Source organism: Crotalus tigris, unplaced genomic scaffold (genome assembly GCF_016545835.1).
Source record: "Crotalus tigris isolate CLP2741 ecotype Arizona unplaced genomic scaffold, ASM1654583v1 scf7180000017623.1712378, whole genome shotgun sequence".
Classification (NCBI taxonomy): domain Eukaryota; kingdom Metazoa; phylum Chordata; class Lepidosauria; order Squamata; family Viperidae; genus Crotalus; species Crotalus tigris.
The window spans coordinates 560,620-586,936 of NW_024096518.1; the positions used below are offsets into that span (position 1 = coordinate 560,620).

At 38.5% G+C, this 26,317-nt stretch overlaps 2 protein-coding genes across 7 annotated transcripts in view; one reads left to right on the forward strand and one right to left on the reverse strand.

Moving 5' to 3' along the window:
• Nucleotides 1-26,317, forward strand: part of FRRS1L (ferric chelate reductase 1 like) — a 244,869-nt gene that overhangs the window by 198,014 nt on the left and 20,538 nt on the right. The gene's annotated exons all lie outside the window — the stretch shown is intronic.
• Nucleotides 1-26,317, reverse strand: part of MOCOS (molybdenum cofactor sulfurase) — a 252,233-nt gene that overhangs the window by 9,477 nt on the left and 216,439 nt on the right. For all 3 annotated transcript variants that reach the window (XM_039332021.1, XM_039332031.1, XM_039332014.1), the window contains 3 exons: nt 16,982-17,063; nt 6,083-6,204; nt 5,527-5,632 (listed from right to left, as the gene is read on the reverse strand). In XM_039332021.1, the coding sequence (XP_039187955.1) occupies nt 5,527-5,632; nt 6,083-6,204; nt 16,982-17,063 (310 nt within the window). The remainder of the gene's footprint in view (nt 1-5,526; nt 5,633-6,082; nt 6,205-16,981; nt 17,064-26,317) is intronic.

The following is a 26,317-nucleotide window of genomic DNA, read 5'->3' on the forward strand; positions in this document are numbered from 1 at the left end:
GGCTGAACTTTCTAGTACACATATATCTCTTTTGTGCACAGTATATACATTATATAAATAGAGGCCTAAAAACAATTTGGAGAGTAGCAGTGTTATAAATCATTCTATAGCAGTGTTGGATTAACAAGTGAAACATCCAAATCTGATTAATCCATTGCACTGCAGTTGTAGGAAAAAAATAGGAGGAAGGAATATTAGATATGTTTATCATCTTAGAAAGGTGGGAGAAGCTGGAGAAAATCACAAACTATAAAGATCTTCAAATAGAAATAGAATGACTATGGCAAAAGAAAGTAATCATAGTACTAAAAGTGATAAGCATCTTGGGTGCAATCCCAAAACATCTGGAGTACCACTTGATAACCATTGGCATTGACAAAATCACACATCAGTCAATTATAAAAGATAGTTTACTTGGAACAGCTTATATCTTGCAATAATACTCTCAAATACCATCAAACAACAACATCTACCTATACTTTGGGAAAGACTTGATAAATAAAAATCCAGTCTACACATCTGGATGACTATACATTGACTTGTTACAACAACTTCAAGCAGAGCTAAACAGTCTGAGATGTTTTAATTTAGATTTCTACAACGGTATGATTCTATTAGCAATAGCAAAAGCAATTATTCATATTCAGATGCTTCTGAATCTGAAGTACAAATATTAAAAAGTTAATAACTTAATATTGTAAGATAAACTCTCTATAATGGTATTACTTAGGACATTTACTTAGAACGTTCAAGAAACTTAATATCAAGTTAACTTATCACTGAATTACTGTACAAGGAATGTTGTTAAATAAAAATAAATCATGTTTACATGGAAAAATGGCATATTCAGTTTTTATAAATTAGGAAAAAAGATGCATGTATACATGCTTGACAGAAAATACGCAAATTTCCTGTCTTTGCAGCTCTGTGAAATACTATGTGAATAGCATTTAGTGTATGTTTGCTTTCAGCTTTAGAGTGGCAGATTTCAGACTCCCTCATCCTCAGTGCTTCAAGTAAAAATGTGAAAAGGGGGGTTAGTGAAGAATGTAATTTCTCTAACAAGTATGCCTCTCAAAATCAATTACTAAAGAAAAACTAGAAATTCACTGAATCAACTAGCCCAAATTTGTAAAGATAATGTCAAGAAGGTGAAGGCTCAGAATGAACTAAGATTTGCAAAAAATGCCAAAAATAACAAAAAAAAAAGTTTTCTTCAGTATATAAGGAGGAAAAAGAAAGTCAAGGAAATGGTTAGTTCACTAACAGGAGAGACAAGAAAGTAATGGGCAGCAAGGAGAAAGTAGAACTGCTTAATTCCTTCTTTGTATTTGTCTTCATGAAAAGGAAAAAATATTCCAATCTATCAAAAACAACCTATCATGTAAGACAGAACAGGGATATAGGTCAAGTCAAACAAGGATTTGGTAAGAAAACATCTATCTGCTTTGGATAGATTCAAATTTCCTGGAACAAATGGTTTGCATCCCACAGTACAGAAGGAGTTAGCAAATATGATCTCAGAACCACTAACGAAATCTTTCAGAACTCCTGGAGCACAGAAGAAATATGAGAAGACTGGAAAAGAACTGATATGTTCCCAATCTTCAAAAAGGGGGAAAACTGGACCCAGGAAACTACAAGCCAATCAGCTTAATATAAATATCTGGGAAAATCCTAGAAAGAAAATCAAGCAGCAGTTTTGTAAGCACCTAATAATGAACAAGGTGATTGCCAGCAGTCAGCATAGTTTTGTTAAAACAGATCATTCAAATAAATGGACCAAGGAAATGCCAGTGCCAAAAAAGTCCACAATTACAGGCCTCAATGATTACCGCCCAGTTGCACTGACATCCACCATCATGAAATGCTTTGAGAAGCTGATAAAGAATACTATTGTATCTAGCCTCCCGCCAGCATTTGATCTGCTTCAGTTTGCCTACCGATCAAATCACTCTACGGAGGATGCTATTTCTTCCGTTCTCCATCTGAGCCTGAAGCACTTAGAGGAAAGAAATACTCATGTGTGTTTGTTGTTTGTTGACTTCAGTTTGGCGTTTAACACAATCATTCCCCAGCATCTAGTAGACAAACTGGGCCTTTTAGGCTTAAACACTCCTTTGTGCAACTGGATTCTTGATTTTCTTACCAACAGGCTCCTATATGTACGAGTTGGAACAAATACCTCTAACACCATTTTCTTGAGCACATGTTCTCCTGAGGGCTGCGTCTTAAGCCTGCTGCTATTCACCCTGTTGACCCATGACAGTTATGCTAGGTTTGCCACCAACCATATTGTAAAGTCTGCAGATGATACAACAGTAGTAGGCCTTATTCAGGATGACAAGGTGGAAGCTTACTGCAAGGAGGTTAAAGGGTTGGTGAACTGGTGATAAGGAAAACAGCCTAGTTTTAAATACCGGAAAAACCAAAGAGATCATTGTTGATTTCAGAAAAGGCAGGCACAGCCACGCTTCTCTGTGTATAAATAATTAATTCACCTGTGGAGATGGTTACCAGCATCAAATTCCTGGGTGTGCAGCTAACGAGTAGGCTGACTTGGTTGCTCAACAATGAGAAACTGGTGAAGCGGGCACAGCAACATCTGCATTTTCTGTGCCGCATGAGAAAAGCACATCTTCCTTCCCCTGTCCTGACCTCTTTCTATAGGGGGACAATCGAGAGCATCCTGTCATACAGCATCACAGTCTGGTTTGGAGGCAACACTGCTTCAGACAGGAAAGTGGTGCAGAGAGTGGTGAGAATGGCCGAAAAGATCATTGGCAGTTCCCTCCTTCCCATCCAGGACATAGCACAGAAGTGCTGCTTGAGCAGGGTCTGTAAGATCCTCTTCACGACCTGTTTTCCTTGTTACCTTCTGGGAGGAGGCTTCGTGGTATCCGAAGCAGAACATCCAGATTCAGCCACAGTTTCATTTCATACAGCATTAACCTTGCGAACTCTCAAGCTTCCTCCTTCCGTTGTATATTCAAGATGGACAATATTTAATATTTATTTGCTACATATATGTAGGGATATGGGTCTATACATATGTTATTCATAGTATGTTTAGATGTGTGTCATCTATGTGTTTCACTTTGAGAGCGGGCAACTAAATTTCATTTTTGATGTATGCTGTTGTGCCCACAGTAAAAAAATGACAATAAAGGTTGTCTTATCTTATATGCTTAGACTTCAGTAAGGCATTTGATAAAGTAGATCACAATCTAGTGATAGAAAGGACCACCACCAGACGGATTTTCAGTTGGCTGACCAACTGCACTCAGCATGTAGTCCTCAGTAGAACTAAATCTATAGGGAAGGAAGGATGCAGTGAAATACCTCAAAGTTCTGTGTTGGGCTTAGTACTATTCAATATCTTCATAAATGATCTAGATGAGGAGACAGAAGGGGAGTTCATCAAATTTGTGGATGACACCAAGCTGGGGGAATTGCCAACATTCTGGAACTGTCAGAATCCAATTATATTTCATTTCTATCTACCTACTCTTATGAAAAACCAATTCTTACTCTATTCTGGATTCTGTCATACTACGAAAAGGGAGGAGGGTAAGCATGGGGGATTTATGACTCTCACTTCCTTCATTAATTACAAAGTGACCATTTATGGATTCTCATCAAGAGAACTAACCAAAACAATGTGGCCATCGCCTTTCATCTCACTCCCCTTTGCCAGCAATGAGGAAAAGGGGGTGGAACATACAACGCTTGGGATCTGGAAGAAGAGGATGAGTGATCATGCCAACGGAGTGGACTGATGATTGAATCGCCCGGAAGAACTGTGGGGTGGGGGCTGCTTGGAAACACTTTAAAACATTGAATGGTGGGAGAGGATTCCCCAGATCCTGTCTAGCATGCCTGTGATCAGCTTCTCTTAATAAAGATTCCTGTTGGAAGAGACATTCTCAAGAGTTCTGTCTTCTTAAGATGTAAAATTGAGGTGTGTCCTTACATTAGATAGGATCTGCAAAATTAATCCACTTGGAAGGGAGAACCTTGACAGGGGACTTTGCAAAAAATACCGTATCAGACAACAGAGCAGGGAAAGGAGAAAGCTCCCCGGAGAGAGAGCCACTGCCCCGACTGAAAACCTGCAGATGTCGGGATCTGAGAGGTCAGATTCCTCAGGAGAAGACATAATCACAAACCTCAGTGGTCAATGGGTGTTGGAAAGAAAGATCCCTGTTGGAAGGGACATTCCAAGAGTTCTGTCTTCTTAAGATGTAAAATTGAGGTGAGTCCTTACAAGAACATAGATTTAAGAGTCAGAAGAATATTGACAAACTTGAACATTGGGTCTATCCAATAAGATGAAGTTCGATGATAAGAAAAGTAAAGTCCTGCACTTAAGCAGAAAAAAACAGATGCACAGGTATAGGGTAGGGGCAGTATGTAGCTCAACAATAGTGCCTATGGGACAGATCTAGGTGTCCAGATGAGCCACCACTTAAGTACCTATGAGTCACCAATGTACTACATCTCCCAAATATTTGATGCAGTCCTAGGCTGCATCAACAGAGGGATAGCATCAACATCACAGGAAGTGATACTACTACTCTATTGTTGTTAATTGCGAAGTCGTGTCCGACCCATCGCAACCCCATGGACAACGTTCCTCCAGGTCTTCCTGTCCTCTACCATCTTCTGGAGTCCATTTAAATTCACACCTACTGCTTCAGTGACTCCATCCAGCCATCTCATTCTCTGTCAAACCACTCCAGTATCTTTGCCATGAAAACCCCATGGACAGTACTACTCTATACTGCATTTATTAGATCACATTTGGAGTACTGCATCCAGTTCAGGCCATCACCATATAAAAAAGATCCTGTGGTCCTAAGAAGAGCAACTAATATGATGAGGAGCCTGGAGGCTAAATCATATGATGAATGGTTAAGGAAACTAGAGGTATTTAGCCTAACAAGGGATGCCTTAGGGGAGGTCTAATAGCCACTTTCATATTTGAAGGGCTGTCACGGAAGATGGGATCGATTTATTCTCCATAACACCTAAGGGCAGGACAAGAAACAATGGGTGAAAACTCATCAGAGGGAGAACCAACCTGGAAATAAGGAGGAATTCCCTGAGAGTGAGAATGATTAAATGGAACAGCTTTTCTCCTGGAGTTGTGAATGTTCTATCAATGGAGGTTTTCAAGAAAAGATGGGACAACCATTTGTCCTAGATGGTATAAGAATTCTTGTGTTCCACCCCTATGAAAACAAACTATAATGCAGGAATGCCAAGGTGCCTAGAGGAGGGCAAATGATGAAAGCAATGTGACTGTATTGTAATGCAAATTCCTCCCTTTTTGTATTTGTCAGACTTAAAAGGGACATTATTGTGATACAAGCTGTTTTTATGTTGATAAAAATGTCAGATCCTGCACACTCTGCATGGTTGAATTAAGTATCTTGGACTGAAATATCTTGGTTATTAAAATGGCATAAAATGCACAAGGCAAAGAAATTTGCTTTTTTTATTTTTAGAAAACTGAGTACTTACCTTGCAGTAACCTGTTCTCTCAGTTGTAAAATACTTGTCATATTTATCAGGAGATACTGTGCTTCATTTACTAAGGAAAGTGAAGGAATTGCAGCTGGAGTCTCTTCTAAAATATGAACAGTGTAAAGTGATATCAGAAACAGTGAAAATAAAAAATCTGTTTTCTAGTACAGGGCTTCTAGTTACTGAATTCATATAGTGAAACATAAATATTGCTTCTACTTAAATATTCTCTATTTGAAGCCATCTATTAAATACATTTTTACCTTAGGTACATCTATGTTCAGTTCCATTATACATAATATCACAATTGAGCCACAATTTGCAAATTGGACAGCCTTTCATTAATTGGAAACATTTTGCTTACATAATATGCAAGGTGGGGTAAACTAAAAACATTAAAGTAAATTGCTCTTAAGTATATTTTAGAAATCCTAAAAATATGTTCATATATTATTACGGTGATTGGATTTTTATTTATAATTCATTATCTAGCTCTTATGTCTTTAATATTTGCAATATTATTCATTCTCTAATAAATATACAAAATAATTACCTTTTTTATTCTTAGAAGAATTTCTTTTGAAGTTTGAACTCTGTCTAATCAGGCGACACTGTCGACCGAGAAACTTTGTAAACCAATCAGCTAGTCTCTCCCCACAATCATATGTCTGTACTCTTTAATAAACAAAAGTAAAACAAATGTGAGAATCCAAAGTCTACTTTGGCTGTAAAACTAATTTAATTATAATATTTAATTTAATATTCATTTATTGCTACGCAGAATTTTGCTATAGCTGTTATAGCTACATTCTGCATTCAGATGCAAAAATTCTTTCAGGAGATCTATAATCATCTTCTTCCTTTGAGGTTTCGACTCCTGGTGACCACCTGGACTATTCCCTGCAGTTTTCTTGTTAAGATTTCAGAAGTGGTTTGTCCTTGCCTCAGTTCCAGGGATGAGAAAGAGTAACAAGTCCCAAATCACCCAGCTGTGTTTGTACCAGAACTAGAACTCAGTCTCCCACTTTCTAGCCTGATACCCGAACTACTGCACCCAACTGGCTCAATTCCATCAGAAGGCTGAAACTAGTTTTACTGAGATTGACTATAATAACAGAATCATGTGAATCGTGTTATGCTGTTCCTCCTCCTAATTCAGTGAATAAGCTATCTAAGTCACTCCCAAATATTATCTTTCTTTTGTGTACTTAAAATATTTTTTACTCCTTGTCACCTTAACAATCAATCCTGCATTTCTCTGAAAAGGTTATCTTCCTTGTTATCTATAGTCTTATAGTGCTGTAATTATTTTCCTTTAATTCTTGTTTTCTCAGTTCAATCTGCATCTGTAAGTTCTCCAGTTATAACCACAATTGAGGCCCAAATTTTCATTGCTAAGAAAGACAGTTTTAAGTGAGTTTTGTCCTATTTTAAATCCTTTCTTGCCACAGTTGAATCATTACAGTTGTTTAGTTAGTAACATGGTGTTCTTATTGACTTTTCTTGTAAAGAAAGTTGCAAAAATCACCTGGAATCTAATACAGTAATCTTTGACATACGACCATAATGGGATTCAGAATTTCTGCTGCTAAGCAAGGGAATTGTTAAGAGTATTGCACTCAATATTGCCCTTTTTTTTGCCATGGTTGTTAGGTAAATCATTACCATTAAGTGAATCATTCAGTCATTAAGTAAATCTGGCTTCCCCCATTGACTTTACTTGTTGGAAGCTAGCTGGGAAGGTTATACATGGCAATCACATGACCCCTTGGACACTGCAACCTTTATAAATACAGGCCAGTTGCCAAGTAGCTGAATTTTGATCACATGACCATGGGGATGCTGCAATGGCTCTTAAGTGTGAAAAATAGTCATAAGTCACTTTTTTGTAATATATTTTATTGATTTTTTAAAAACATAAATCACTTAATAATTGGTGAACAGTGTGTTGTCTGGGTTTACATTTGTTAAACAATCACTAACAATTGATTTCTTATAATCCACAATCCACATAATGATTTCCTCTTTTCCCAAAAATGTCCTCTTATGCAAACACTGAGTTAATACAATTCTCGTTGTTTTGATAGATATCAATTAAATATATAATTTTTCCCAATTTTACTAAAAATAATAATCACATCAATATAATATTTCTTTTCTAGCCAATCATTCTGGTTGCCTTATCATAGATCCTGTTACACTTCCTTATTTTAATTTATTTCTCTCACCAAATTCAAAGTATTCTTACTGATTAAGATTTTCTCAAAAATTAATTACATTTAAAAAATTAAGTCTATTTTTTCATATGAACCATCTCAGCACTTTTATATTTAAGGAATAGACAAAACAGAAGAAAGAAAGAAAGAAAGAAAGAAAGAAAGAAAGAAAGAAAGAAAGAAAGAAAGAAAGAGAGAGCAAGAGTAAAGAAACATAAAAAATAACATACTACTTGAAATATATATCCCTCCTAAGCTAATATATCTTTGTTTCCAAGATTTCTTTTTCTTTTTAACCATAATTAAAATATGTTTAATCTTTCAATATTCCATTTAGTACATCTAGTCCTCTAGTCCTTTAACTCTTATTCAAACCTTTTTTTTATCCATTACAATTTTCTTAAATTCAATCACATTTAAATATCTAAAATATTTCCTTTATCTAGTAAGCCATTTCAACTTTTTTATATTACTCATATCAAGAAATAGAATAAAGAAGACGGGGAAAGCATACTATATTATTTAAGAGATTCATAGAATGGTATATAATATATAGTCCAAATCTTTTCTATTTATTTAACCATATTAAACAAATGTTTCTTTTTTAAGTATCTCTCTGGTAAGTCCCATCATTTATTTTCTTAGTTTCCTCTTTAATCTTTTTCCTTTGCCAGTTATCTGTCTTGATGAATGTGTTTTGCTGAGTCAAAAGGTCTTTCCATATGTTCAGAAATGTTACTGTAGATATAAAACGTAAATCAGATGAAGTGTCTTGGTACTGGGCTTCTGCCATTCCATGTTTGTTGAAAATCTTTTTCTTTTTCTTTCTCTCTGCTTCTCTTATCATTTCCTTTCTCTCTGATGTTCCTGACATTCTACAGTCCATTTTATCCACTCTGTTTTCTTGTCCTCAGATTTATTTTGTAGTCTTAAGAGATAAGTTGTTTTTTTCCTATTCTGGTAATTTTTTTCTCCACTAGGACTAAATCATGTTTCCTTGTTTTGTTAAGTTCCATCTTTAAATCTCTATTCTCAATTTTGTATCCACTAATCTGTTTTATCTGCTCCTTCTCTGTTGTTGTTTTCTGGGAATTTTTTTGTTGTAGAGTTAACTTGGAAATAGATTGATTTGTATTTTCTTTTTTTAAAAAAAAAAGTTTTTTATTTACAATACAGTTAAAAAAGAAAACATTGGACATGACAACATTCCAGTATAAACATTTCTGCCAAATTATTTCTCTTCTTACATTTAGTTCTTTATCTCTATAGAATATAGATACATATGGGCTTTTTATACAATACTTAATTCATTTCTCTATTTGCTAGCCTAAGATTATATACATTTCCATATCAATGCTAATCTATAACCCCAACAATCCTCCACGACTCCAACCAATAATAAAATTTGTCCCAGATTTCGAAGTATTCAGATCCACTATTATAACACCTCTAGAAATATCAGAGGCAATTAAGAAACAAAAAAAATAACTTTGAGCACGCAAACCAGGAAGATGGCTGGCGTATAAATTAAGAAGACAGAAAGAGAAACTATGGATCATTAATTTGGAAGAGGAGAAAGGAGAGATTCAGGGGGAGGAGACTATAAAAAGGGGAATTGCTCAAAGATACTATGAAAAATTATATAAGAGAAATGAGGAAAAAATGTAGAAAGGATAATAGAATACTTAGAGAAGGCAGATATACCGAAGATACCGGAGGAAATAAAATCTATGTTAAATGGGGAAATAAGAATGGCTGAAATAACCAGGGCTATAAGTAAACAAAAGACCAATAAGGTGACTGGCCCAGATGGAATACCAGTGGAACTATATGAAGAGCAACAAAGTGTACTTAATCAATACCTACTAGAAGTTTTCAACACCGTATTAACCAAAGCTAAAATACCTAAGTCCTGGACAGAGGCAAACATAATATTGATTCCAAAAGAAGAAGCAGAAAAAACATGGATACAAAATTATAGACCTATATCATTATTGAATTCTGACTATAAAATTTTTGCCTCAATAATGGTGGAGAAATTCAAAAATTATCTAATTGATTTCATACATTCTGATCAAAATGGGTTTTTACCAAACAGGCAGACTAAGTGGAACATAAGAACAATCTTAGACATTCTTGAATTTTATAAGTCGCATAGTGATCGTCTAGTGGCACTTCTGTTCCTTGATGCACAGAAGGCTTTTGACAATGTCAATTGGCTATTTATGATCCAACAATTAAAATCAATGGATGTTGGGGAAAAAATTTTAAATGTGATAACCGCAATATATTCTGAACAAAAGGCCCAGATCATAATAAATGGAGAGGCCACTGATAAATTCAGTATACAGAAAGGCACAAGACAAGGATGTCCTCTCTTGCCATTGTTATATATATATATATATATATATATATATATATATATATATATATATATATATATATATTAGAAATTCTTGCTAGAGTAGTAAGGCAAGAAGAGCAGATTAAAGGATTTAGGATTAAGAAAGAAACATACAAACTTCAAGCTTATGCAGACGACTTAGCATTTATATTAGAAGACCCAGAACAATCAGGGCAGAAACTATTCGAAATATTGGAAGAGTATGGAGATGTTGCAGGTTTGAAAATAAATAGAAATAAAACAAAGATTATTACAAAAAACATGATTAATATACAAAAAGAAAACCTTGAGGCAAAATTAAGTATACAAGTAGTTTCCAAATTAAAATATCTAGGGATAGTTATTTCAGCACGTTGCTCATCAATTAAAGAAGATAACTATGGCAAATTGGTAAAGAATATAAAAGTAGATTTAGACCGCTGGAAAAATTTACATCTCTCATTTCTCAAGAGAATTTGCAGCAGTGAAGATGAACATCCTACCCAAAATGAGATTCCTGTTTCAGAACATCCCAATTCAATTAGACAAGAAATTTTTCAAGGAGTTGAATAAATTAACCTTAGAATTTGTGTGGTCAGGAAAGAAGGCAAGAATAAAATTAAAGGCATTACAGGATGCCAAAGAGAGGGGAGGTTTAGGTTTCCCAGATTGGGAGCTATATTACCAAGCAGCGGTCCTGATGTGGATTAGAGACTGGATAACCTTAGAAAATAAAAGATATTTACATTTAGAGGGTTATGACCTCCAGCAGGGTTGGCATACTCATATATGGATGGGGCAAAGCAGAAACCACCAATATTTTTTAAGATATAAGGTTTGGCAAGAATTAATAAAAAGCTGGAATACAGTCAAACGTCAATATTATACAAAGATCCCGGCTTGGCGAGGCAAGTCACATATCCCAATCTGTATAGGAAAGACAATGCTATTGTATATAAAGACATTTTGACAGAAGAAGGTTATTTAAAACAAAAACAAGAGCTAAGATAACAAGGAATAGACCTGGAGTGGTGGTCTTATCTCCAGATACAAGCAAGATACATGAAGGATAAGCAAGAATGGGGTATTAACAGACAAGATACGGTGTTAGATAAAATACTGCTAGGCCCAGAGAAAAAACAAATTAAGAATATTTATAAACACCTGTTGGAATATAAGCTATATGAGGAGCAGGTTAAAGAAACAATGGTGACATGGGCAATGGATCTAGGATATAATATAAATATGGATCAATGGCAGCAAGTATGGGAACGAAATAACAAAATCACACTGGCGATATCATATAAAGAAAACCTGTATAAGATGGTTTACAGATGGCATCTTCCTCCGGCCAGATTAGCCAAAATGTATAACGGATACTCACCTATGTGCTGGAAGTACAAAAAAGAAAAGGGCACATTTTTTCATGTATGGTGGACATGTAGAGAAGCACAGGTGTATTGGCTTATGGTCTGGGAATGGACAATAGAAATGACTGGGACAAACATTCAATACAAACCTGAGACATTACTATTAGAAATACTAGGGGAAAATGTAAATAAAGGTGACACATATTTAATCATTCACGTGGTAACGGCGGCAAGGATAATATTTGCTCAAAAGTGGAAAGCAATGGAAGTACCAAGCACTAATAAAGAAAATTATGTATCGCGCAGAACTAGACAGGATAACTAAAAGATTAAAAAATCTTTTAATCTTTTAAAAAACAGAATTTTATCGAATCTGGAATAAATTTTATATGGAGGGAAAAAATGGGCGTCAACAGCAAAGATATAAGTTAAGACAGAGACCAGAAATGTACAGTTGTATATAGATATATCATATGTAATTAATGTATAATATGAACTGACAAGACGGAGATGTATGTCAAAGATGATTTATCATGTTCAATGTTTTTAATCTTTTTTTCCTTTGTACCCAATAAAAAATAGCCCCAGGCCCAGATGGTTTATCAGCAGAAATACATAAAATTTTGCAAGAATCTTTTAAGTCCAATATTAATAGAATTATTTAATGAGGTCCTAAAAATGCAAAAATATGGGAAGAAGCAATTCTTACACTGATTCGTAAGGAAAATTCAGATTCGGCGTTTATCAAAAACTATTGGGCCATTTCACTATTAAATTCAGATTATAAAATTTTCAGAAAGAAAGACTTGAAAGATTCTTAGTAAAATTCATACATATGGATCAAAATGGTTTCCTACCTAAAATATATATAAGAAATAATTGCATTGGATGTATTAGAATATTATGAGGTTCACAATGAAAAACAAATGGGATTAATTTTTCTTGATGCACAAAAAGCATTTGATAATATAAATGGGATTTTATGCTCAACCAACTGGTATATAGGGACTTTGGGGAGAATTTCATAAATAAATTTAAAGCAATTTATTCCAAACAGGCAGCTAAAGTAATAATTAATGGAGAAACAACTGAAAGTTTCCAAATTCAAAAAAGCACAAGGCAAGGCTGTCCTCTATCTCCATTACTGTTTGTATTGCCCCTGTAGGTATTAACTAGAATGATTCGGAAGGATGAGCAGATTAAAGGACTAGAGATTAAGAGATAAATATTTAAAATGCAAGCCTTTGCAGATGATCTTGTATTTATAATTGAAGAACCACTACTATCAGGGACAAGGCTAATGGAAGTATTGGGTGAATATGGCGAAATAGCAGGTCTAAAGATAAATAAAGAAAAAACTAAAATGCTCGTTAAGAATATGAGTAGAGCATAGAAAAATGAATTAGTTGATAGATTAGGCATTCAGACTACAAAGAAAATAAGATACTTAGGGATACAACTAACAGCCAGATGTGTCACACTTAAAGGAGACAATTACGATAAATTAATGGAAGAGATAAAACCCATTTGGATACCTGGTCAAATCTACAGCTCTCTTTTATGGGAAGAATTGCTGTAATTAAAATGAACGTGCTACCCAAAATACTATTTTTGTTTCAATGCATCCCAATTAAATTAGATAAGGAATTTTTTTGAAATTTTAATCAAACCATACTTAAATTTATTAGGCAAGGGAAAAAAGCAAGGATTAAATTAAAATTATTGCAAGATTCTAAAGAAACGGGCAGATTAGGTCTCCCGGATTTGGAAAAATATTATCAAGCTACAATATTAATATGGGTGCGGGACTGGATACAACTGAAAAATAGATTATTAAAATTGGAAGGTCTTGATATGCAGATTGGGTGGCACGCTATGTTATGGGACGAGAAATACAAGGTTCACCAGTACTTCTGAAGGCACTACATTAGACAGGCGTTAATAAATGTATGGGTTAAAATTAGGCAACAAAACTATATGCATGTACCCAATTGGATTTCGACATTGGAAATGCACATACACCCAATGTTTATACAATTGGGGAAAGTAATAACATATAAAAATATATTAGATGAGAGAGGAGAATTGAAATCGAGCAAAAATCTTCAAGATGAAGGAATAGAATTGGAATGGTGGGCTTATCTCCAATTGCAATAAAGATACAGGAAAAATAAAATACAGTGGGGTATAAAAACAGAGCCGATAGAGGTAGATCAGTGGTTCTCAACCTTCCTAATGCCACGACCCCCAACCATCTGGTCGTAAGTCAAGGACTACCTGTATTTCCCTGCAGGCGGGGCAGGAGGAGGCACGCACACTCCGCCTCCTCTCCTGCGGCTGGAGCACATGCTGGGCAGGCCGAGGGTGCACGCAGGCCATCGCCCAGCAACCCTCCCTGCACCCGCCGGCCTCCCACCTCTGGCCCTCTTTTACTTACATTTAGTAGTTGCTCAGCAGGGAGGGGTGGAAATGTCCAGAAAGCTCTCCTTAGCTGCAGACAACTTGCAGCACCGATTGCAGACTGGGACTTTTGGCGGGCTCAGCAGGGCAGAGACAGCCTGGAATATTCTTATTGGCTTTTAAAAGCCAATAGAATTAGACTCTATTCAAGAAAGTCTATTCTATTGGCTTTCGAAAGCCAACAGATTCTATTGGCTTTCAAACGCCAATAGAATAGAGTCTCTTGAATAGAGTCAAGAGGGAGTAGCACAGCTAAGGAAAAGGGGGGGGGGAAATGGCAGACTGCGTTGTTTGGCAACCCCTGTGAAATGGTCGTTTGACCCCAAATGGCGTCGTGACCCACAGGTTGAGAACCGTTGAGCTAGATAAAATATTATTAGGAACTGAGGATAAAATGATTAAAAGAATATACCATTACTTTCTAGATCAGGCAATTTATGAAGAGCAAGTCAAGGAAACTATATTAATGTGGAGTAGGGATTTCGGTTTTAATATTGACCTGCACCTCTGGCAAGAATTGTGGGAAAGAAACAAGAAACTCGCCTTAGCTACTTCTTATAAGGAAAATCTTTATAAGATGTTTTATAGATGGCATTTCCCACCCACAAGATTAGCTAAAATGGGCCCAAATCTCTCACCCATATATTGGAAATGCAAAACAGCAATATGGACATATTATCATATGTGGTGGGAATGCCATAAAGCTTGTGATTATTGGAATAGGATAAGAAAATGGTTGAAAGAAATATTAATGTTGGAGACAGAGTTAAAACCTGAACTTTTTCTATTGGGCATAACTACAGGGAAATATGATAAGGGGACACTTTATTTGATATTGCACATCTTGACGGCTGCCAGACTGGCATTCGCACAAAAATGAAAAAACAAAGAAACTCCAACAGAGGAAGAAATATTACATAAAATACTATCTTGCGCTGAAATGGACAGATTGATTTATGTTTTCAAAGTTATTTTGAATTTCTTTGTGGTTTAAAATCATTGTTGTTTGAATTAGTTGCAGTATACTATATATCTCCTCCTGCGGAGTATTTATGTTTTCTTGATATGTTCTTTCTATATATCTCTGATCCATGATGGCCAAGAATTAGAGTTTTTCTCTTCCTTTCTTTTCTCTGCAAATAGCTTTAGAGTCCTGGTTAAATAGATATTTGTAATCCAAATAGTTCAAAAAAGATTTTTTTTTTGAAATTTATAATTCTTTCTTTGAATACAGCCCAGATTATTGTGCTTTTTTTGTCACAGCTGTTCTTTGTTGTTAAAGCTTTGAAGGTCACAAACACAGATAAGCTTTTCCCAGGTTTTGCCAAGTCTTACATGAAAGTCATAGTTGTCATAGTCTTCATCCACCACTAGATGTCAACAACTATTTGTTTTTCAATTTCCAAAATGAACAATTGTCTTTAGAATGAGAGTCTTAACCATTCAACAATATTAGATTTATCCAGATTTAAGTTTTAAATTTCAGGTTTTATATTTATATCACTTTGATATATTTTGATCCTTCATAAAAATATTAATTTGTTGCTTTTGTTAGTATAAGGGTGGGGTGGAAATCCCCCTCCTTCCCTTTCGGAGGTATTTTGCTTCTTGGGGATCTTTTCCAGGAAATTAAATATAGAATAAAAAAGAGAAGATCAAATTCTTCACCCAGTTTCAAACATGCTGTTCACAGTTGTGTTGGTTAGTGCTTTTGGACTTTGGTTGCAAGTAACTTTGGCTGGTTGCTGAAGTACGGCCAGCTTTTCTCCTGTCAGTTAGAAGGTTTTCCCCAAGTTGAACGGAACAACCGCTGTTGTTTCAGAGTCGCTGGGGCACCCTTCTTTCTTCATTGCCTCTCTGGGGCGACTTAGACCCATTTAGTGTCCCCTGGGAGGGTGAAATTAGCCACGGGGGTGCAGAGAATCCACAAGCCCGCAACTGGACGCTACCACGCAAAACAGGAAGTCCACATGTCACTTTTTTCAGTGCTGTTATAACTTCAAATAGTCACTAAATGTCTGGTTATATTCTGTATTTCATGCACAGGTAATACAATACAAGTTACAACAGCACTGAAAAAAGTAACCTCCTTGCACTTATGACAGTGGCAGTATCTCCTCAGTTAAAATTTGGGTGCATGGCAACTAACATGTATTTATGACGGTTGCAGTGTCCAAGGGGTCATGTGATTGCCATTTGCAATCTTCCCAGCTGGATTCCAACAAGTAAAGTCAATTGGGGAATCCAGATTTGCTTAATGAATGGAAGATTCACTTAACAACAGTGAATCACCTAACAACCATGGCAAAAAAGTAATATCAGATGCAATTCTCTTAACAACTGCCTTGCTTAGCAGCAGAAATTCTGATCTCAATTGTGGTCATAAGTCAAGGATTACCTGTGTAGTTTCCAGGCAATTAGGCCTTTTCCTCAGAATCAATATATTGATATCACTGTCTCTTTTGTAGGGCTAGCTACATAATTTGTTTCTGCTTAGCAGCATGCACTTCCTTTCTGTCTTAGCTTTACCATAACTATCCATTGTTTGAAAGTTAGAGATAATTAAAAAAAACTGATTAAAGAACTGTTTGTGTTCTTTTGTCTCCCCTTTTCTTTCTTGAGATAAAAGAGGAAAATGAAAAAAGATCTGAAAAAGAAAAAGATCCTTACAGTTCTGATTTTAAAGCAATGAATATTTGATGCAACTATATCTTTTCAATTTAAAAAAAATTAGTTTAAAGGACTTCCAAAGTGAAAAAAATCTGCATATTCATTCAAGGCTTCAAACTGCGTCCTCTATAACAAGTTACTCTATCCTACTACGGCTACTTATAAGACACATATTTACATACAGACACAGAGACATTATGAATATACAGTTCATTCACGTAACTGGTATTAGTGAGAAATTATAATGAAATAATTTCACTAATGTTACATCCAAAGGTAGTTTCTAGTCTTCTTTCCATTATGAAATGTTTTTCATTATGTAAATTTTTGCTTCTTGCACATGTCCTACCCACCTGTGAGAACAAACTTTGCTTTGACAAATTTCTGTTAAAGTTCCCCCGTGTTCATCTAAGGATACAGAAATGGGATTCATTCCTACAAAAAGAACAGAGAAAAAAAATCACTACCAAATAAATAATTTTTTTTACAGGACCAGTTTTAACTTCAATTCTCAAGAAAGAGAATCCACCATCTGTAGATCAGGCAGTCAATCCAGAGAGGTATATTGTTTCCCTGGAGCAAAAATCAAAGACGTGGCTGAGAATGTAACCAAAACAATAAAACCCAAAGATTACTATCCTTTTCTATACTATACGTAGGGATGACACGAAAATGGACGTGAAAACAATATTGAATGATTATGAGCAGCTAGGCAAGAAAGTCAAGGAGTTAGGTGCACAAGTAGTTTTTCATCTGTACTGCTAACGAAAGGTCAACATCCAGTAAGAGAACAAAGCATTCTAGAAGTGAACCATTGGCTAAAAGGCTGGAATCGCCAAAAGAACTTTGGATTCTTGGACCATGGTGTGCACTACCTCTAAGATGGACTTTTGGCAAGGGATGGACTGCATCTCACAAAAACTGGGAAGTATGTTTTCAGAAAATGACTGGCTCAACTTATCAGAATGGCTTTAAACTAAAATTGAGGGGGTAGGGTGACCAATTTTTAGGATCTCCAGGACCTAATTCCAAGCAAAACCCTAGAAAACAAATAAAATAATGAGGTAAGGAGGGATGGGAAGGATGACAAACCCAAACACTAAATAGGAGATATAGGAAGCAAACCCAGAGTCAGACATAAAGGTCTCAAATGCCTATTTACAAATGATCAAAGTTTGGGGAACAAATAGGGTGAACTTAAATTATTAATACATGAAGGTAGATGTGATATAATTGGAATTACTGAAACATGGTGGGACTGCAACATACTGATAGAAGGATACAAACTGTTCAAAAAAACCAGACCCCATAAAAAAGGAGATGGAGTTGCATGTATGTAAAACACCACTATATTGCTACAGAAATGCATGAGATGAAAGACGAAACTTCCTAGAATGCATATGGGTCAACATAAAACACAAATAGAATGACATTGCCATAGGTGCCATATGCCAGGGCTTTTCAACCAGTGGTACGGGTATCACCTGTGGTACATTGGCACCTGGTAGGTGGTACGCGACCATCCTAGGAAAGTAGTAGTAGGGGAGGGGAATGAGCTGAACCGGTGGCAGCACCGCACAAGCCTGAGCGAGAGATGGCTGGAGCTGCAGGGCTGTCATGGCTCAACGGAATTGCCAGGATCAGCGCTTCTTTGGGACTGTCAGGGCTCAGAGGAAGTGCCAGGATCAGCACCAGGCTCCAGCTGGAGCTCGGCGCTGATCCTGGCGCTTCTGATGAGCCCAGAAGAAGCATCCATCAGCTGGAATGTTGCAGCATCTCCAGGGTCTTGTGATTTACATTCAGATGATTGGCAACTGATTCATATTTATGATGGTCACAGTGTCCCAGGGTCATGTGAAGTGACCAAAACCTGCTGCAACCACCCAGCAGATGGGGGGAATAAAACCAACCCCCCCACTGCTTCCAATCCTCAACAGGAATGTTTTACAACAATGAAAACCTCGGACAGGAGGAAGAGCGCTGGGCAGGCAGGTGTCTTGCTCGGCTGTGGCTTGGGGAGCACTTTTTTCAGTGCTATTGTAACTTCTAAGAGTCACTAAGTGAACTGTTGTAAGTTGAGGACTACCTCTACTTTATCACTTTTTTCCTTTTATTTTTTGATCATCAAGTTTTTGACACCTTGCTAGGCGACTTGTGATACTCGGATATTGCCATATCCTAAAAGTGGTATAATGGGTGAAAAAGTTGAAAAGCCCAACCATGCAGAAAAAATAGATGTACTTTTTATTAACCAATCAACAAATATATGTAGGAACCACATGACAATAGTAATGGGGGACTTAAATTACCCTGACATCAACTAGAAGACCAATTCTGCACCAAGTGAAAAATCAAATAGGTTCCTGACCAACCTAACTGACAATTGTGTTGTCCAAAACGTAGAGGAGGGAACTAGAGGGACAGCCATACTAGACTAGACTTAATTCTCATGAACAGAGAAGAAGTGATAGAGGGAGTTGAAACTGCAGGAACCTTGGGTGAGATTGACCATGTCATACTGGAATTCAATATAATGCAAACAAAAGCAATAGAACATAATGATACCAGAGTCTCAGATTTTAAAAAGCTTATTTTAACAAACTCGAGAGAGCTTGGGAAAGATTCCATGGATGAAAATCCTAAAGGGGAAAACAACTCAAGAAGCTTGGGGAACTCTGAAAAATATGATTATAAAAGCCCTGACCAGCACAATACCACTGAAAAAAGAAAAACAAGAAATCCAAGAAGAAACCAGCATGGCTAGATCATCTATGGAAATGTCACTTTTTTTGTCTTTTATGTTGACCCATATACATTCTGGAGAGATTTTATCTTTGATCATTTCTGTAGATATGTAGTGTTCTCTTACATATAGTGCAACTCCTGTTCCTCTTTTTGTAGACCTGTTTCTTTTGATCAATTTGTATCCATCCATCAGTCCATTTCATTCATGGGTTTCGTCCCACCAGGTTTCTGTAATGCCAACTATGTCATACCCTCCCTTTGTATTATTGCTTTTAGTTCACCCTGTTTGTTCCCCAAGCTTTGAGCATTTGTATATAAGCATTTAAGACTTTTATGCCTGTCCGTGGGTATGTTTCCTGCCTCTCCGGATTGTTGAGTTTTTTTTTTCATCACTACCTACCTCATAGTTTGATTTGTTTTCTTGGGATTTATGATTGGTTTTGGGTTCTAGAGATTCTAAAGATTGGTCACCCTCCCCCCTCAATTTTGATGAGTTGGGCCAGTTTTTTTCTGATTACATTTTCCCCTGTTTTCATGAGGTGCTTTCCAGGAATTCTTCGCATAGTAAATGCAGTCCATGATCCAGGAAACCAAAGTTTTCTTGGCAACACGAATCCTTTAGCCAATGGTTTATTTCTAAAATTCTTTTTTCCCTCAATGAGTCTTGGCCTTTCATTGGGAGTACTGATGAGAACATTACTTATGCTCCTAGCTTCTTAACTTTATGGCCTAGTTGTTTGCAATCTCTCACTATTGCACTCAGATTCTTGGTGGTGTTATTCGTCCTAATGTGGAGAAGGAGGAAAGGCCTAATTATTTTGGTTACATTTTCAGCCACATCTTTGAGACAACATATCTCCCAGGTGTCATGGTTCCGACAGATGAAACTCTTCAAAAGAACTTCGAGGCATTATTTACCAGTGCTCTTCAACATCTTCATCAACGATTTGGATGAAGGGATAGATGGGGAACTCATCAAATTTGCAGACGACACCAAGCTGGCAGGAATAGCCAACACTCCAAAAGACAGGCTTAAGATACAGAAGGATCTGAACAGACTTGAACACTGGGCACTAACTAACAAAATGAAATTCAATGGTGAAAAAAGCAAGGTTCTACATTTAGGCAAGAAAAACCAAATGCACAAGTACAGCATAGGTGGCACCATGCTCAATAGTAGTAACTGTGAGAGGGACCTCGGAGTCCTAGTAGACAATCACCTAAATATGAGCCAGCAGTGTGCTGCAGCTGCCAAAAAGGCCAACACAGTGCTAGGCTGCATTAACAGAGGGATAGAATCAAGATCACGTGAAGTATTAATACCACTCTATAATGCCTTGGTAACGCTACACTTGGAATACTGCATCCAGTTTTGGTCACTATGATGTAAAAAAGATGTTGAGACTCTAGAAAGAGTACAGGGCAGAGCAACAAAGATGATTAGGGGACTGGAGGCTAAAACATATAAGGAACGGTTGCTAGAATTGGGTATGAGAAGGACAAGGGGGGACAAGGGGGGACATGATAGCAGCATTCCAATATCTCAGGGGCTGCCATAAAGAAGAGGGAATCAAGCTATTTTCCAAAGCACCTGAAGGCAGGACAAGAAGCAACGGGTGGAAATTAATCAAGGAGAGAAGCAACCTAGAACTAAGGAGAAACTTCCTGACAGTGAGAACAATTAGTGGAACAGCCTGCCTCCATAAGCAGTAAATGCTCCAACACTGGAATTTTTAAAGAAGAGACTGGACAGCCATTTGTCCGAAATGGTGTAGGGTTTTCTGCCTGAGCAGTGGGTTGGACTAAATGACCTCCAAGGTCCCTTCCAACTTTACTACTACTACTATTATTAAAAAATCTTTTATTCAAGTAGCATGATTTCGTACTACATAATCGAAGCCAAAAACTGATTTCCCCTGTCCTGGCACATAGTATCAAAGCATAATTCCTTCCTCCAATTAAGAGTCATAAATCAGATTCCCCAATTAACTTGAAGGGCAAGCTTCCTCTCCAGTTCTCCAGCCTGCCAATTATTTATCAGCTCTGGGCTTCATAACCTTGATTTTCACGCTACATTTAATGTTGTTATATCTAGCTAGACTCTCATTCACATCCCCCCTCAGCATCATCTAACTCAGTGATTCTCAACCTTTTTAATGCTGCGACCCCCAACTGGTCGTAAGTCGAAGACTAAACCTGTCGTAAGTTGAGGACTAAACCGGTCATAAGTCAAGGACTACCCAACCGGTCGTAAGTCGAAGACTAAACCTGTCGTAAGTTGAGGACTAAACCGGTCGTAAGTCAAGGACTACCCAACCGGTCGTAAGTCGAGGACTTTCCCTGCCTGGGAGCGCCACGCATGTGTGGTGCCGCCCCTTGCGCTGGCCGAGGCATAATTGGCAAGCGTCAGAGACGGAGTAGGCCGACTACCAGCTGGCCCAGCCTAAGGGAGGTAAGGCACCCGCCGGAAAAGGGGAAAAAAATGGTGGACAGCCTTGCTTGACGGCCCCCGTCAAATGGTCAATCGACCCCAAATGGGGTCGCGACCCATAGGTTGAGAACCGCTGATCTAACTCTAAAAACGAAAAGAAAAAAGATGGCTACATTTCCATCTGTTGTCAATGCAAAACATCCAATGTTAGCAGTGTTGATATTTGCCCTCCCTTACAAAAAGGACAGACCCTGTAATGTAAACAAAAGCACAGGTTAGGGATTGCCTCTCAGTTTATTAGGGTGTTTCTTATAGAACCTATTAATGAATTGGTCAGCTTTTACATTGTTAGACTTCACCCAAATGGCCTCAGACAACGAATATCTCTTCCATTGTACTAAGTACTGCAGTTTCCCTTTAAAAATTCTAGAATCAAGAATACGTTTTACTTCATATTGAGTTTGTCCTGCCACCACGAGGGGTCTGGGTGCCTTCTTAGGGGGGGTTCTTAAAATGGAACCCCGATAAGGTTTCAACAGGCTACAATGGAACACAGAGTGAACTTTTCCTAAGAGCTTAGGGAGTTTTAATTCCATTGTGACCGGGTTAATGACCTTTACAATGGGGAAAGGTCCCAAGAACTTCGGTCCTAACTTACTAGGTAATTTGAGCCATCAATATTTAGCTGACAAATAAACCTTTTCCACAACTTCAAATGTTCTTTGAGGAGCCCTTTTTTATCGGCTTGCTTTTTGTATGTCTCAGAAGCCTTTTTTAAAGTAGTTTTTGTGGATTTTCAAACTTCTTCCCACCCCTTCACCCATTGATCAAGTGTCTGGGAAGCGGAGGGCACCTGGAGGTATTCGAGTATCGGGCTGAACTCTTTCCCTGTAACCATTTTAAAAGGTGTGAAGCCGGTTATTGTAAGCCACCTCTGCGAAAGGGAAGTCCAGACTCTAGGAGGTGACACCATCATTGGTTCCTGGCCTCCCCACTGTAGATGTTGCATCCCCAACTGTTGCTGCCTCCCCATGGTGGCTACCACATCCTCACTTGCTGCAAGCCTCCCAGCAATTGTTGAACATCTGGGGGTTGTTGCTACCTCCATAGCTGTTGTTGCATTGCCAGTGGCTGTGGCACCCCCAATTGCTGTGCGATCCCCACCAGTCTCAGTGGCTGCTGTAATGGTGCCCCCAACTATTGCGAGCCTCCCAGTGGTTGATGCATAGGTGGGAGCTGCTGCTGTCCCCACTGCTGCTGGCCTGCGGGGGATTGTGGTGCCCCCAGTTGTTGCAGATGCTCCTACAGCTGTAGAGGCAGTTGTTGCTGGATCCCCATTGGTTGTGACACCCTCAGTGGTTACTGTAAGTTCAGAGGCAATGGCCAGTCCCACAGTTGCTGTAGTGCTCCCCGCAGTTGCTGACCCTCTGGCGGCTGTTTCATCTCCAGTTGTTGCAGGGCCCCCATCTGCTGCTGCACATTCAGGGGCTCTGGCCATCCCTAGTTTGGCTGCTGCACCGCCAGTGACTGCTGGCTTCCTACCTGGGAAGGCTGTGGCATGCCTCATTGCTGTATATGGCCCGGGCTGGGTAGCCAGTAAGCATGTCGATCCGGGTTTAGCTGTCCCAGTGATGGCTCGGGCTCTTATCCTGTCAATGGCGATCTGAGCTTTGGGAGGGGTGATGACTGGAGCTGTCTCTCCCCGCAGGGCTGGAGGCTGTGGTCGATGGCTTCAAGGATGGCAAGGCTGCCTGTTCTGCACTGGGGGTTCCCCTTGGTAGATGGTGGCTGCCTTGCCAATTATATGATCACTCGTGTATGGGGAGCGGGAAAGTTGTTCTCCATTCTTCATCTCTAGCTCCTCAAATGTTTCCACCAACTTCTTCACTGATTGACTATGGGCTGCGGACGGGTACTTCCACTCACTTGAGTCCTCAGCGGCAGATGATTTCATGGTTCTCCACTGCTTTGGGGAACGCGACGTGCAAGAACCCCCTCTTTGCAGCTCAACCTTGTCTGCCTTTGAAGCACTTGATGGTGGCAAGGCCGTGTCGGGTCTCTGCTGGGTAGGGTCCACTCCGATGATCAGATCAGCTGTCCTTGCAGCTTGGGCTTTGCCCCCAGCTAGGAGGCCTGAAAAAATTCCTTCTCCACTAGTGTGCTGGCTGTCACTCCTCCCTCTGGGATAGCAGCTGCCACCAGGTTGCTGGTTTCAGGAGCTCTTTCTTTTGCCATGTTGATACCTTCCCTGAATCTTTGTCAGCTTATCCCTCAATTCTAAGGACAGCGACTGAGCCTCAGGATCCCAAGATAGTTAAGGAAAAATTGGAGTTTTTGGCTTAATGTCATGGTTCTAACAGATGAAATTCTTCAAAAGAACTTTGAGGCATTGTTTACCTTGAAGAATATTTTTTTCAAATAGCATAATTTCGGCACTACGTAATCGAAGCCAAAAACTGAATTCCCCTCCCCAGGCACATAGTATCAAAGCATAATTCCCTCTTCCAATTAACAGTCATAAATACATTCCCCAATTAGCGCAGGGTTCCTCTCCCGTTCTCCAGCCCGCCAATTCTTTATCAGCTCTGGGCTCAATAACCTTGATTCTCACGCTAAGTTTAGTGTTGTTATGTCTAGCTAGACTCTCATTCACATCCCTCCTGCATCATCTAACTCTAAAGGGAAAAGGGAAAAAGATGGCTACATTTCCATCTGTTGTCAATGCAAAACATCCAATGTTAGCAACGTTGATACCTGGATTGTGTGTCCGGTCTGCAGCTGGATGATTCTGTTCCTTTGAGGATAGAACCTCGTATTACCAACACTCGCCTTCCTTTTTGGGGAACTGCAATCTGGAGTGATTTTCTGTTTATCACAGATGTGTTTGTTGACTTTTTAGGAATATTTGAAGTCGTTTCTTTGCTAGGTATCTGCATGTTTTGAGGGGGAAGTTGTGGGTCTGCATGTTTCCATCCAAGGGGAGAAATCGATTGCTCAGTTTTAATGGGGCTGCTTCTGGTTGGGTTGGATTGGGCAGAAGGGATTTTTTAGTTGCATGCTGCTTCTTTCTTTGAATATCTAGACAGACTTGAATACTGGGCCCTATCTAACAAAATGAAATTCAATGTAGAGAAAAATAAAGTCTTACACTTAGGCAAGAAAAACCAAAAATATACATATAGATTGGGTGAAATCAGGCTTCATAGCAGTAACTGTGAGAGGGATCTCGGAGTCTTAGTGGACAATCAATTAAATATGAGCCAATAATGTGCGACAGCAGCCAAAAAAGTCAATGAATCCTAAGTTGCATGAACAGAGGGATTCAATCAAGATCACATGAGGTATTAATACCACTCTATAAAGCCTTAGTAAGACCACATCTAGAATACTGCAACCAATTTTGCTCTCCACACTATAAAAAAGATGTTGAGACTTTAGAAAAAGTGCAAAGAAGAGCAACAAAGATGATTAGGGGACTGGAGACTACAGGTTACAGGAACTGGGCATGGCTAGTCTAGTGAAGAGAAGGACCAGGGGAGATATGAAAATAGTGTTCCAATATTTGAGGGGTTGTCATAGAAAAGAGAGGGGTCAACCTATTTTCTAAAGCACCTGAAGGCCAGACAAGGAATAACGGATGGAAACTGATCAAGAAATAAGGAGAAATTTTCTGACATATTACTCAAAAAGCAGCTGCTGTTGGATTGTCCCTTCATTTCCCACTGAAGCTTTTCCTGGTTTTGATATTACTTTATCTCTTACTTCATTACTTTATTTTTTACTGGGCATCTCCACTTAGTCTCCCAGCAGCTGCAGATATGGTCAACAGGAATGGGGGATGGTTGCAGAGTTCCAATAACCTTTTCTCTGAACAACTCGAGAATGCTTTGAGGGCTCCTGTCCCCCTTCCTCTTCCCCTCTCCCTTTTCCCTACCTAGGGAACTGGGCAGACCAGGAAATACCCACCTTATTTGCTGGACATCAGGGAGCTGTGGCTACTGTTTTGCTCAGCTGCTTGGTAGAATAGGAATTGGCAGAGAAGCAACAACATTGATAAAGCTCAAGCTCCTGAGCTTGGCTTGGGGCACAGATAGCAGCAGCAAGAGTTGTGCTGCATAGATTGTTACTGATGCAAGACTGGAACTGGGATCAAACTCAGAACAGCAATTAGTCCTAGAAACACCAGATGTCTGGATTGCAGCCACAGCCCACACAGAATGCCACCAACCCACTTGTATGGAGCTAGTTTGCCCCCTATGGCAGTGACGGCGAACCTTTTAGAGACCGAGTGCCCAAACCTTTTAGAGACCGAGTGCCCCAACACCCGGGTGGGTGTGGCCCATTGGGTGGGCGTGGCTGAGGTGGTAACGTCAGACAGGGTGTGACTAAAAAGTTCAATCAATCAATTCCAACTTTATGAGATCTTTTTTTTTCCTGCGAGAAGTTGAAATTTACATCAGGACATTATGACAAACATGCAAAGTTATTCATGCGCTTTCACTACAGATGAAGT